The sequence below is a fragment of the Vespula vulgaris genome, chromosome 25, assembly GCF_905475345.1.
Source record: "Vespula vulgaris chromosome 25, iyVesVulg1.1, whole genome shotgun sequence".
Classification (NCBI taxonomy): domain Eukaryota; kingdom Metazoa; phylum Arthropoda; class Insecta; order Hymenoptera; family Vespidae; genus Vespula; species Vespula vulgaris.
The window spans coordinates 1,739,529-1,754,854 of NC_066610.1; the positions used below are offsets into that span (position 1 = coordinate 1,739,529).

The 15,326-nt window shown below is 30.6% G+C and overlaps 1 protein-coding gene across 5 annotated transcripts in view; it reads right to left on the reverse strand.

The window, feature by feature from the left end:
* LOC127072334 (TNF receptor-associated factor family protein DDB_G0272098-like) overlaps nucleotides 1-15,326 on the reverse strand; it is a 69,638-nt gene that overhangs the window by 35,437 nt on the left and 18,875 nt on the right. For 2 of the 5 annotated variants that reach the window (XM_051012680.1, XM_051012681.1), the window contains exon 1: nucleotides 1,771-3,342. In XM_051012680.1, coding sequence (XP_050868637.1) covers nucleotides 1,771-2,179 — 409 coding nt within the window. In that variant the 5' untranslated portion in view covers nucleotides 2,180-3,342. Of the gene's footprint in view, nucleotides 1-1,770; nucleotides 3,343-6,826; nucleotides 6,887-15,326 lie in introns of those variants that run through there. The other 3 variants (XM_051012684.1, XM_051012679.1, XM_051012682.1) reach the window with 3 other exon arrangements.

Genomic DNA, 15,326 nt, shown 5'->3' on the forward strand with positions numbered 1-15,326 from the left:
AAATTACGATAGATAGTTTTATACGTGTGTCTGTCTGTTTTCTATATACGTGTATGTCATTCTTTTTTTTTAATGTTAAATAGACTTCTTACAATTGTAATAGTTTTGTTTATTCGATTGATAAAATATCTTGTTGATCAGTTGCATAGAAATTAAAAGAAAAAAAAGAAAAAAGAAAAATTGAAAAGAAAAAAATTGGGACTTGCGAAGAGTTCGAAGTTGGGACTTTTTTGGGCCTTACGATTTTTTGAAATATATCATAATTATAATACTTTTATTTTCAATCGATTAATAAAGTCACTTTATTGATATTCGAATTAAAAAAAAAAAAGAATTTGGGCCTCATGATGCAGACTATTTTGGGCCTTTTTGGGCCTTACAATTTCTTTTTTTACCTACTATGATACAATTACACTTTAATAATGTTACAATTTATTTATTTATTTGTTTACTTGCCTTCTTTTATTTTTTAGAAACGATTTCTTAATTTTTTTTTCTTTTTTCTCTCTCTTTTTTTCTTTTTTTGTACAGAAAAAATTTAATGAGCTTGACTACAGTATAATCGTACAGTAGAAATGATAAAATAGGAAGAAACTTGAGTATATATATATACATCTGGAACGATTCAGGCGTGACATTGTTTTTCACGGTTGACCAATGACAAAATCGTTCGAGCATCACATTAATGGCCGCGACTTTTGCGAATAATAGCAGAGTCTAAAACTTCTTTCTCTTTATATTCTCGGAAATTTTGTTTCTCTCTTGTTTCCTTTTTTATCATCTCTTTCACTCTCCTTAATGTAGTCTACATACAGAGTGACTCAAAAATTTCCAAATAAATTATGAAAAAAATCGACTTTAATAAACTTTTTCGAGACTATTCGGACTAATTATTATCATCATTTTTTTCTTTAATTTTCTATCTTTCAAATGATAAAATTACAAATTCACGAATATTTTAGACCCACCCAGTATATGTATTTATCCATATACTTCGAGATTACTTACAAAAGTAATTTCTATCGATGCTCCATTTGTAAGAAATTGGCTTAACAATTTTTGACCTGATTTATATATGTATGTATGTATGTGTGTATGTGTGTGATTAGATCCCTTTCAGTGTTTAGAGAAATTAAAGGAGATTTTATCAAGAAAATTATATCTACTCGCTATACTCGAGATTGGAATTTTGTTGGACCAAAAGAGACAGACAGAGAAAGAAAGAAAGAGAGAGAGAGGGATATAGAAATCGTGAAAGTGGGTCATGGCCAATCGTGGGCGAGAATAGTCAAATGTTTGTAAGAACAATGAAAACGACACAATCATCGAATCCGCAGTCAAAAAATAACAAAAAGATTCACGAAACTATCACAATTCGATCTATAATCGACGATTGATCAAATCTTTTGTTCAAACTGGTATATCTACCAGGTATTACAATATATATATATATATACATTAAGTGAAAGTTACAACGGTGTAAACATATCTCTCACTGTAGTAACACTCGTATCGATTAATTCTGAATTAGTATGACTAATAAATTTCTATACATTTTCTTTTTACTTCACATATAAAAAAAGAAAAAAAAAAGATCCCTAGAAGTCACTAAACTTCTACAAAATTAATAAAATAGAAAAACATTGGTTACCACTCGCACTTCACAGTTATAATTCAATTAAGACATCTCTGCTACCAACAACAATAACAACAAATAAATTAATAAATAAATAAATTAATTAATTAATTAATTAATTAATTAATACTGACCTTTAGGTAAAGGATCGACGCTACTGTTCGACGAAAAATCACCAATTCCAAGTCCACGAGGTTGTTGTTGCTGTTGTTGCTGATTATGTTGATGATGATGATGATGATAATGATGATGGTGATGATTTGGGGGAGGAGGAGAAGCTTCTCTGACGCAGCCCATTAAACTTAAAGCTCCACTAACACTTCCACTGCTACCACCACCCCCATTTCCACCTCCTCCACCCCCACCCCCACTCCCACCTCCTCCTCCTCCTCCACCTCCCCCACCACTATTACTCGCAGTTGACATTCCGCCACTCTGAAACATCCCGAAGAACCAAACGGCTACGTATGATTCACGAACACGTTGATACCAATTGGTTATGAACGAATTGTCACGTGACTTCCAACTCTTCCATCCATCCATCTTGTTTTTTTTTTTATTTGTTTGTTTCTTTTTTTTTTTTTTATTAATCAAATCACGAAAACGATCTTTATATCGTTTCAACGATACTTCCGTTCGTAATTAATTCGAGATTAATTCGTGTGTTTTTTTTTTTTTTTTTTATGGAGATGCACGCACTCAATCAATAATTACAATAATGCAAGTTCGTAATTTTTTCAAGTTTTGTTTTTCCTTCGAATTCACAGTTCGTAAAAGAAACGGGTCGTTTCTTTCTTTCCTTTTTTATTCAATCGTCCGAAGAGATTTCTTTTTTACTTCCGGGTTGAGTATATCGATCTGAAGCCATTTGACCTTGACCCTTAACCCGTCGGCCGCCCGACTGAACTGCCCGCCATTTGCCACCCTTAACACCCTCACTGTACCGCACCGTTCACCCCCAACCTACCCCTATCTTTTCCAATGCACGAAAAAAGTTTCTTTATACAAACAAATTCTTTTTTAATTATTAATTTCTTTTTCTTGTTCTTTCGTTTTCTTTTTCTATTTCTCCCTCAACTCCACTTGCATTGATCAATTAAAATCGGATTAAATTATTGCCGGATGACACTCGAAGTTTATTCAATAAACTCCTCCGTTCGATATAGTAATAATAATAACAGTAGTATTATAGTAATAGTAGTAGAGTGTCAAGATTCAAGGTCACTCGTTTAATCGGAGGAAGTAGTTCGTTGGTTGTTACGTGAGGGGTTGAGGGGAAGGGGGTGGAAGAGGGTTGGTTACTTGGTTACTTGATTTTATGAAAAGTGTAGAATAATTTTTTTTCTTCTTCTTTTTTTTTTAATTCAATAAATAATATCGATGAAATTTTTGTTAACACTTATATGTGTATGTCGTTTAAACGAACACACGTACACGGACACGTACACGGACACGGGTACACAAAATGACACGTTATCTCTGTCTCTCTCTTTCTCTCTTATCACTTTTCTATTTCTTTCTCGTTTCTTTTTTTTTTCTTTTTATTATTCTTGTCTTTTTTTTTTTTTTGTTTAGTGGAGAGATGCACGATGAACCCGAAGATAAGAGAGAAGAACGGACTCGCGTCGACGATGAGAAGACAGGAACGTGCTGATCGTTGCGGAAGCAGCTGAACGTATTCTCCCTCTCTCTTACTATCTCTGATATATATATATATATGTTATACAGACTGAGATGAGAGAGAGGGGGGAGGGAGAGAGAGGGAGAGAGAGAGAAGGAGAGGTGGAGAGAGAGATATCGAACGGGTGAATAAGAGAAAGATAGAGTATGAGTGTGTAAGAGAGAGAGAAAGAGAGAGATACAGTATCAGTAAATGTGAGTGAGTGAGATAAGAGATAGATAGAGATGAAGATAAAGAGAGAGAGAGAGAGAGAGGAAAAGAGGGAGAATGTAAGATACATGTACGTTCCTTCGTTTGTTTAGTTTTTTTTTTTTTTATATATATATATATTTTTATATATGTGTATTCATATGTATTAACAAGTAAATCGCAAAAAAGAAATATTGAGATTCGAGATGGAGGAAGGAAAGAAAAAATTGCAAAAATATTGTCGAATTTATCGAGATATTAATTAATCGTTAAATTGAACTCTTTTTTCTTTCTTTCTTTCTTTCTTTTATGAAATTTATTGCTGTGGTAAATATATAGCGAAGTACACGGTAATATTTTTATCTCGCATTCTTTTTTCTGATATCAATTCGTCATTGTAAAAATTGAAAGAGGGAGAAAAAGATTAAAAAAAAATAAAAATGAAAATAAAATAAATAAAAAATATCCAACAACATACTTTTCGTTTTTTGATAAATCGAAAGGAAATGGTTGGTAAAAAAAAGTTTGGAATAAAAATCTTTTCGATAAAAGAAAAAAAAAAAAAAAAAAAAAATCAGAAATAATTATTACAACATATACGCGCGCATACACATGCATACATACATAATATTTTTATACGATATTTATAAAAAGAAAATTTCCATAAAAATTCACAATAAAAATTTTTCGATATAACATATTCAGAAAAAATTTCTATATATATAAGTGAAAGAGAGAAAGAGAGATAGAAAAAGAGAGAAAGAGAGATAGAGATTGTTATGTGTACACGTGTGTGTGTGTCGAGCACGGATTGGTCCTACTTCCCCCCACCCTTTCTCATTTTAGCTTTAGCAATAGGTCAGGAGAGATGTGGTTGCTATGGTAACTGTAACTGAGAAGGGTGCAGCAGCAGCAGCAGCATCGTGCATCGATTGCAACCCTCGGATAGTATTGCTTGGGGACGACCCTGACCTTCGCTCAGCTGACTATGGTACTATATATGTATACACACACGTACATATATATATATATATACATCTATATGGTACAGTCTCCTGAGATCGTAACAAGAGTATGACACACACACACACACATTTACACAGATATGTAAGTAGGGGAGATGAATGTGTACGTGATTGCATGTATGATAGTGTATGTATATATACTGGTTAAATAAATTTTTTTTGTTCTTTTTTCTTTTTTTTTTCCCTAAGAAATTTATGTGCACGAGTTTACACACAATTGTTTTATTTTATTTTATCTTATCTTATTATTTTTCGTTCGTTTTTATTAGAGCGCTATTTATTTTAATTCTCTTTTTTTTTTCTGTTTCAATACATTAACGTTCGGATCTTTTTTCTTTCTTTCTTCTTCTTCTTCTTCTTTTTCGTACTATTGATTTTTATTTATCGAAAAGTACGAGTTAATTTATCGATAATCTTTTTATCGGCACTACTTCTTTCGATTTCAATTTTCTTTTCTTCTTTTATTTTTTTTATTGAGTACTGTTTTTTTTTGTATATGATTTAAAAAAAAAAAAAAGAAAAGGAAAAGTGAATAATTAATCTCAATTCATCGAAACGTTATTATTATAATTTATTATTATGATTATTATTATTATTATTATTATTATTATTATACTAATGATTTGATGAAACAGATTTTTTTTTTTTTTAGATTAAGTTAATTTAATAAGGACAAGTTCGTGAAAAATATAAGTACACAGTGAAATTACGTTAAGAGTTAAGACAACAAGTGTAGGAGAGAATTCTCGGATGAGTCAGGAACCCGTTATTGCATTCCTTTCCAGAACGGGTGGAATTATGCGACCTTGAGATCCGAGTGTCTTCGTTCGCAAGATGACACTGGTCGAACAATGCGACGTACGCTATTTAAATGTCCGACAAGACATTCCCCCCATTTTATCTCTCTCTCTCTCTCTTTTTTTCTTTTACATATGGTGTGACAAAAATTGTTCCGATCATAATTACAATTTCTTTTTTAAATCTTTAAATATGACGAAATAAATCGTCGGTTGATTATTTCGATAATTATTTAATCGATTTATTTAATATTATATTTATTAAATCAAAAAAAAAAAAAAGAGAAGAAGAAGAAAGAAAAATTTAATTCGAATGGATTTAATAATATATAGATATTTCAGAATTTAGAAATTATTTTTAATACTCTATTTGTTTAAATAGACATTTGTGATAAGATTGATTCGGATATTACGATGGCTCAGTGGTCTAAAACGGTGCCTACGAAAATTTATAACTCTCTGCCTCTCCCCCTCCCCCCAAACTTTCACGGGTTCGAATCCCGATCAAAGAAAAAAAAAAGAAAAGAAAAAATGGCTGCTTTTTCAAGAATATTTCTACATCACTGATAAAATAATTAAAATATTTCTAATTAGTAGTAGTAATTAATATAAAATCAAAGTTGACGTTGTACTAATTAAAATTAGAATTAGATTACTAATTTTCTACTCCAATAATTAATTAATATCTATATCTAGAATTTGTATCATTTATACATACACACATAATATATAATAAAAATAAGAAAATTAGAACCTTCCTCTTTCTAATAAAATTAAATAAAATCTTCCTATATTCCAAAGATATATAAATAATCATAATAATTACATATCAGAGATAGAAAGACCAACCAACAAACACGAATAAGAAACAAGACGAATAAAAAATATGAAAAAATGAAAGGAAACAAGGAAAATAAATAAGTAAACTAGATCGACAAGTTTGATCGAGGTTGACTACTAACTAACTACATCGATCGGATCTGATTGCATCGAGTCGATAAAACGTGATGACCTTGTCGCAGCTTTCACGATGACTCGCCCACCCGGAATTAATGGCCCCCTGAGGTCTTTCGATTAAAACGTTACGTCCTATCTATTTATCTATCTATCTATATCTATCTACCTATCTATCTTTCCATCTATTACTCTTCCTCGACTCGACTCGGCTGGGTTTTACTGCTGCGATGATGAGATTGAATGAAATCAACGCAAAATAAGCATGATTAACTTAATCGCGACGATTCCAGACAAATTCCAGTATTACCAACGTAAGTCAAACTCCAACTCGTTTTTTAAATTATTCTCAAACTCAACATTAACCATTTACTAATTCTTTTATACATGCACATACACACATACACACGTGTATAAAAATATTTATTTGATTTAGATTAGATTCAGTAATTTATTAAATCATTTTTCTTTCTCATTTTTAACATTGGATGGATGAAAGAATTGATAAAAGTGTATATTCAAAAATTGTTATTGATATGCTTACCTCAGAGAAACATTAAAGATTGTTAAACGTGATACATGATCGATCGATCTCTTGTTTGATCTGTAACAAGACAAAAAATGGAACAGAAAATTAAATTAGTTATAATGTAGATCAAATATACTTATATATATATATATATATATATTATTCTTAAAAATATATATATATGTATATACATAATATAAAAAATTATTATTATTATTACGATTATTTTTTCTTTCTCTTTTTTCTTTTTTTAAAACATCTATATTTGTTACAGTGATTGTAACTTAATTATAGCATGTCTATATTTAGTAAAACAGGAAATACGAAGGAACGAAAGGATCGCAGTTAAAAGGATCTATTCACATAGATCAGAGAATGAGCCCCATGACACGACTGAGAATTTTAAGTTTCTATTTATAAAGAGTGTGAACGAACGCGATGCCACCGAGACAAGAATCTTTCGAATCTGTACGAAAATCCGTCTCGAATCCAAATAAAAATAAAAAAAAAAAGAAGCAAGAAAAAAATAAAGAAAATTGAAAAAGAAAAAACAAAATTTCCTCCATCTTTGTTTCTTCGAAATCTCCATTCTTTTTTTAATCTCGAATCTCGTCGAAAGTTTCGGGAAAAAAAAAAGAAAAAGAATAAAACAAATATTTCTTCCTTCTTGCAACTTTCTTTTTTCTCTCAACAAATTCTTCCCAAAATTAGAAAACTAATTTGATTGTCTGCAAGAACATATCACCCCCAAAAAAAAAAGAAAAAATTTCATAAAAAAAAAAATCCGGAAGTAAATCTCTCTCTCTCTCTCTCTTTCTCTCCGTCTGTCTCGGTCGATAGTTCGTCGATGAACCAAAAAAAAAATAATAATAATAATAATAAAAAGAAAAAGAAATAAACCCCTACGAAAAAAAAAAAAACAAAGAAAAAAGAGAGAAACACAAAAGAAAAATAGACTACTTATTCGTCGCGAGCACGGTCTCGAGTTTATTTAAGTAAACGTCTCACTGAGCTGGAACGAGCGCCACCCTGGATATATATTTATACCCGACGGTGATAAAAGGGAGGTGGAAAATAGTTTTTGGCTGGCGTGCATATCGTTCAAAAGGAAAATGGGGAATGGGATGGGGCGGGACAAGGGGGAGGTGGAAAGGGTGGGAGCTTCTTTGATCAGTGTCAAAGACTTAAGAAAGAGAGACAAAGAAGGAGACAGAGACAGAGACGGAAAGAGACCTACCATCATGTCTTCGCTCTTAAATTGCCAACTTTAAAAGAAAAAATAAAAAAAAAATATATAAAGAAAAAAAAAAAGAAATTTGCGAACTAACAAACTCGAGTTTAAATCGAACGAAATAAATTAATTAATTAATAAAATAAAATAAAATAAAATAAAATAAAATAATCCTACGTATCGTCAACGTTGATTCATCGAACGATCATTGGTTGATAATTTCTACAAAAAAAAAAAAAAAATTTCTAGGAATTTATTCAATTCTTGTTCGACAAAAGAAGAAATTAAAGAAAGAAAGAAATGAAAGAGAATGGAACGTGAAATTTTACACGTGCGATTTTTTTCTTTTTTCAGTAATTTAAAACGTAACGAAAAACTCCCTAAACAATTTCTGAATATATCTTTGATCACTGATTTAGAATCTAATCGTATTATACTAAATGATTCGTGTCTATCGTTCTAAAAAAAAAAAAGAAAAGAAAAGATTGTTCACATTTTATTAATGGAAGATCCATACGATTAACCACGAAGAATAGATAGACAGAGACAGAGGGATGGAAAAAGGAAGAGAGACAAAAAATAAAGAAAAAGAAAAAGAAAAAGAGAAAAAGAAAGAAAGAGAAAGAGAATAGTAATTAAACGAAAGGTTAGAAATAAAAGGAAACGTTTAAAGGTATGAATACTTTCTTTCTTTTCCTTTTTCCCTTTTTTTTTCCCTCGCGAAGTACTTGAAGTACAGTAATGCTGAGTAAAAAAGAATGAGATAGACATAGTATATCTATCTCACTCTTTTATATATATATATATATATATATATATATATATATATGAATATAGATATGGATAGAAAGAGATAAAGATAGTGAAGTAGGGAATAGAGTTGATGATGAGAGCAGGGAGTTTGAGAAGTGAGATGGTGAGGAGGTTAGGTTAGAGAGAATGGGTGGGTGGGTGGGTGGGAGGGAGAAGCAATTGCTGAAGCTTTTTCCGTGGCACTCGTGATTATTCGTTGGTGAAAAAAAAAAAAAAAAAGAGGAAAGAGAGTGAGAGACAAAAGAAGAAGCAATACGGTGTATAAGACTGGTGTGTTCCACTCTTTCCGTTTCTCTCTTTTCTACACCCCCACCCCTACCACCATCCCCATCCTTACACAACCTTACACCCCATCTACACTCAACGCTGCTATCGTCAACCTATTTTTTTTCTTTGTTTTTTTCTTTTTCTTTCTTTCTTTCTTTCTTTCTTTCTTTCTTTTTCATTCTGTCTTTCTCTGTTCTTTTTCTTTTTTTTTTTTTGCTTTCCAAGTCTTTTAACGCCACGTCGCCGGAGTTGGTATGTATATTTTCTGGGGAGTATGAAGAAGTGAGGAAAGAGTGGAAAGAATAGGTAAATGTGTGTGTTGGTTATGTATATATGTATGTATGTGTCTATCTGTCTCATTTTTAATTATATGTGTGGGTGGGTTATGTTGTTATGTATGTATGTATGTTTTATTCTGATTTATATATATACATATATATGTTGTGTGTGTATGTGTATATATCTACACGTTTGAATCTTGTTTATATATATATATATGTTTGTGTTATGTTATGTTATGTTGTGTTATGTTATATTATGTTATGTTATATGTGTACGTATGTGTGTATGTATAAATGAATCTTTTGGTTGCTGTTGATGTTTACTAAGTGTACGTTTAATGAGGACGCTATTATACAAAGCTTCCTTTTGTTATATATGTTCTTGCTCGACTTTATTGCGAGAAGAAAAAAAAGAGTAAAAAGAGAAAGATAGAAAGAGAGAGATAGAAAGAGAGAGAGAGAGAGAGAGAGAGAGAGAGAGAATTTTATATAATTTTATATAACAAAAATTATATGTATAAAATTATATGATTTTATATAATTATATTTTTTAATATTTATTTATAATGATATTGATTACATAAAATATATGTGTGTCTATATATATATATATATTTCTTTATATAATAATTATATAAAAATGTTCATAACAATAACGTAACAATTACATAAAAAAAGAAAAAAGTGTATATATATATATATAAATTATATAACAATAACAAAATTAAAAATAAATGAACAAACGATCAAACGAATAAAGAAAAAAAAAAGAGAAAGAAAAAGAAAAAAAAATTAAATTGAATACGTAATAAAAAATACAAAAATACTTATCATACTCTCTTATCACCTTTATCGTAGGTACTATTATGCTAGCCATTATCACGAACTTCTTTTTCTTTTTTTAATTAGACGTAGTAGACTTTCGAACGCAGACGATACACACTCAATTTTCTCTTATCTAACTTCGAGTCCTTAGAACCCTTAGCCCTTCCTTCACCCTTAACCCTTAGCCCTTAGCCCTTAGCCCTTTTGTCAACTGACAAGGGCTTGTATACGAGTCATATACAAAATGGCCTTCTTCGATCTTCCTAAATACGAATTTTCGAGGGTTACATTTTCTATCTTTTTCTCTCTCTTTCTTTTTCATAAACATGTGTGTGTGTGTGTGTGTGTGTGTGTGTGTGTGTGTGTGTGTGTAGAGAGAGAGAGCATACACTGGTTCTCTATCTATCTATCTCTTTCTTTCTTCTAAAGGAAAAGTACTATACTGTTAAAATGAGTCATTCTTCTCGTTCACGCCTTACTCACGCTTCAACGAAAAACTTCGTTTACAATTAAAACCACTTAATTAATCTTGGACCGTTAATTGTATCCCCGAAAAGAAAAACAGAAAAATTAAGAAAAAAAAAATACTGAAGAAGGAAGAGGGAGAAAGGAAATCTGTTTTTCAATCAATTCATCCAAAAGTTTTCAAATCATGAATTTCATTCAAGAAAACTAAATTATAAAGACAATAATTATTATATTAATAATAGCAATAATACAATAATATTATTATTCATTCATTTATTTATAATAAATAAAATAATATTATTATATATAAGATCGTTATTATTAATCATAATAATAATAATAATATCATTATTACTTAATATATTAAAAGACAAAGAAATAATTAACGTGTATAATTATTGTTAATTTTAATTACAATTTCATGAATTTTATATTATATATAAATATATAAGATCAATGTAATTCGAAAAGATTGTTCACGAAAAGATACAAAAAAAAAAAAAAAACAAAAAAGATTATAAAAAAAATATATATATATATAAAACTATATTACAAACGTTAATAAATTTGTTGATCCATTTTGGTAAAGTTTCAATGAAACGATTGACCATCAAACCAACTACAAATGAAAGCGGTGGTTTTAATAAAACGTAATCACCCAATATAATCTCTCTCTTCTTATATACATATATATATACACACACTAATCTATTGCTCTACTCGACAAAGGGAACTCGTTAATTTCCGAAGGACTTGAAATAAACAATGGCTCTCGTCGTTCACGATAAATTGACCAAAGCGTTCTCTCTCTCTCTCTCTCTCTCTCTCTCTCTCTCTCTCTCTCTCTCTCTCTCTCTCTCTCTCTCACTCTTATTTTCTAATCAGACGAACGGTATCAATTACGGCACTTCTCTCTATCTCTATCTCTGTCTGTCTTATTTCACTTAGCTCGACGATTGAAGCAAATCGTTGAACAAACGAAATCAGAAACTTATATTATTTTTTTATTGTTCATCGTTAAAAAAAAAAAAAAGAGAAATGTCTGTCTAAAATTGTTTTCTTTTTATTTTCTCTCTCTCTCTCTCTTTCTCTCTCTCTCTCTTTCTCTCTCTCTCTCTCTCTTTCTGTTTCAACGAATTAGCAAACACGATTAAATCGTCTTCTGTTTTTCATCATCAATGGAAGAAGACAGCTGCATGAATCTCAATGAAAAAAAAGGGAGAAAGAGAGACACATACAGAAAGAGAAAGAGAGAGGGGATATATGTTGCATCCAGAAAATTTCTGACGAGTCAACTGTTATGTGATGACTCATCGACGTGAAACAACTTCCATACAAATACATGTGACTAACTCTGGTGTTCTCGAGGAATTATCTTTGATTATCAAAGGGTGGGGGATAAAGTGTCGGTCTCGTTTCAAAATCAAATCAAAAAGTTCCACCGAAAGTTCGAACTCTTTTCTTTTTTTTTTTTTTTAATGTAATTTAAGATTGAAATTTAAGATTGAAAAATTGTGGGAGTTTGCAGGAGATGCTAGGCTTTGTTATAAAAAAAAAATAATAATAAAAGAGAAGAAAAGAAAAGAAAAGGGGGTAAGAAAGACACGTTCGTCTGATACTTGCTCGATAAGTCACGCGTTGCGAAAAAGACACAAGGAGGTCGGGAAAGAGAGAGAGAAAGAAAGAAAGAGAGAGAGAGAGAGAGAGACCTGTGTGTCTATCGAGTCGCACGTTTTTCTTTCGTTACGTGTTGCATTAAAAAGTGGTTTATATCTCGTACTTTCTGACCTTTTCATCAGGTCAATGACATCCTCTCTCTCTCTTTTTCATACCAGTTTCATACCACTAGAGACTCCCACAAAGCCCGGAATACTATATTTCAAACTTACTTTTGTTATGTAGACTTTATATTGTGTTTTATATGTATATGCATTGTGCTTTTGTATGTATTAAATTTTGTTTTGCACGGTATGCATTCTTTTTGTCATTAATAATTGAAGATTTTTTTTTTATGTATTTTTATTAACTATCACCGACTACTAATGCTGCATCATGTATTATTACGTATTTTTCGTATTTCTTTAATATGCATATACGTATATATATATATATATTGTTACAAATCCGTCTGCAATTTTTTTTTTCTATATATAATTATATTATATGATCATTTATTGTTATGCATTATTGTTCTTCATTTTTTTCTCCTATATATGGTGTTTTTATTATCCATTTCTATTGGATATACAAGAGCAAATTATTGTTATTTATTTTTTTAGCTTTATGCAATTTTAATTGTACATGGGGAGAGAATTTTTTTACCATTATTTTTACTCTCTATTTTTCTAACTTATATACATTCCACGCGTATTAATAATCTCACACACATATGCATACACAAATTTGCAGGAATTATTCTATTACAGATATGTGTAGCAATAATGCACACACACACACACACATAGAGAGGACAGACACAACACAATGTATATAATTTTTATCCGGACAGAAAACACAGTAATACGCAACAAATTTTAATATCCAAGAGGAACGGGTGGTACACCCATCCAACTATTAATCATAAACAATGTTGCTTAACTTCGTTGATCGGATGAGACAGGTACTTAACAATGAGACATCACCGGTGACATTCTTTCATCTTGCATATATGCCTTATATGATCATACATCATTGTACTCTATATTTACAACACATATATATATATACACACACACACACATATATTTCTTGCTTATACATACGTCCTTAATTATACGTACGTATTTTACAAAATTTCTATTTAAAATACACGTATATATTCGTCTAACGTAATATGTATTATACATACACACATACAGATATAAACGTGAATATATATATATATATATATATATACAAAGACAAAAAAAATTAAAAAAACGAGATAGAGATAAAAAAGAGTATACGCTAGACGATTATTCCGTAATAACGAAATAATTGCAAGTTCAAGTGTACGGAGACTGTTAAAAGCGTTGGCGTAAGACGTCGTCGTTCTGTCAAGTGTCTCATTATTTCTCTAGAGAAAAAGAAAGAGAGAAATAGTCACAGACAGATAGTCAGACAGACAGATGATAGACAGAAGAAAAGACAGAAAGAGAGAGAGAGAGAGAGAGAGAGAGAGAGAGAGAGAGAGATAACTCGCTCGATCTTCGTGACCTCAGTTTGATTAATTACCTCGAGATCGAATCTCACCCCCCCCCCACCCCACACACACACACTTGTATGCAATCATGACCTTCGACATTAATAATAATCATTGCAATAATTAGAATAACAATAAAAATCTTAGAACCTTAATTAATTTTTTTACCGTGATTATTAGTAGCGACAATGTAAAAAAAAAAGAAAAAAGAGAGAAAAGAAAAAATCTTGAAAATTTCACGCCAACGTATTTAACGGCGGGAGACTCAAGCAGCCGTAATAAAATCACGAGGATCGTATAAACTAACCGTAATCTCGAGAAAAATTAGAATTTTATTTTTTACGCGTTCGTTTTCCACGCGTATTATGTGGCTTTGTGGATTGCTTTTAAAATGACGCATTAAAAAAAAAAAAAAAAAAAAATACATACTTTTTTCTTCTTTTATTTTTGACGTTAGCTCGCACACGATTACTCTTACAAAAAAAAAATAATAATAATAATAATAAAAAATCTTGGAAAACGCGTCGCTGTAATTCTTTTTACTTGCTTTTTTTTTGAAATTCCCGCCTTTTATTTCAGAGATTGAAAACAAAATGGATCTTTCGGTGGGTAATATTTGAATCGTATTTTAATTTAAATGAATAAATTATACACACACACACACACATACGTATTTGCGTTCCTTTTCTTTCTTTCTTTCTCTCTCTCTTTCATTATTTTATTTTACTTTTTTTTTTGTCATAAGAAACTTATCGAGCAACTGAGGATAAAATTAGAAAAGAAAAATCGTCGATGTTGAAACGAAAGCATGCGATTTCTATTTCAAAGGAAAAATATATACACGTACATTTATACTATATATATATATATATATATATATATATATATATATATATATATATATATATATATTGTATAAAGAGATCGAGTTTTATCAATGAGGTATATAAAATGCGGATTAAAATCAAAGTCTTGGGGAGTTACACCTGCTGCAACTTCGCCATTCGTTTATGTATACAAACATACATACATATATATATATATATATACATATATACTCAAACACAAACACATATATACAGATCCAAGCATGCGTATATGAACATATCTACGTATATATGTATCTGTGTCCTACTCTATAAAATCGTAACACAGAACACACAAGGAGAATTACTTTAGAAATGGCGAACCGGTCCGACGAGCACGAGAACCTTGCTCGGTTGGAAGATACGTCGTCTCGAACCGTTACGCGTGGCTATGACCGTCCAGAAAACCGGTAGGACATAATCGAAAAAAAAAAGAGAGAGAGAGAGAGAGAGAGACGGACAACCAAAAAGAGAGAGAGATAAAGAGAGAAAGAGAGAGACCGGTACCGAGAGACTACTCCCTATATTTTATTTTTATTTTCAGTTTTTTTATATTTTTTTATTTTTATTTTAAATGGTTCGT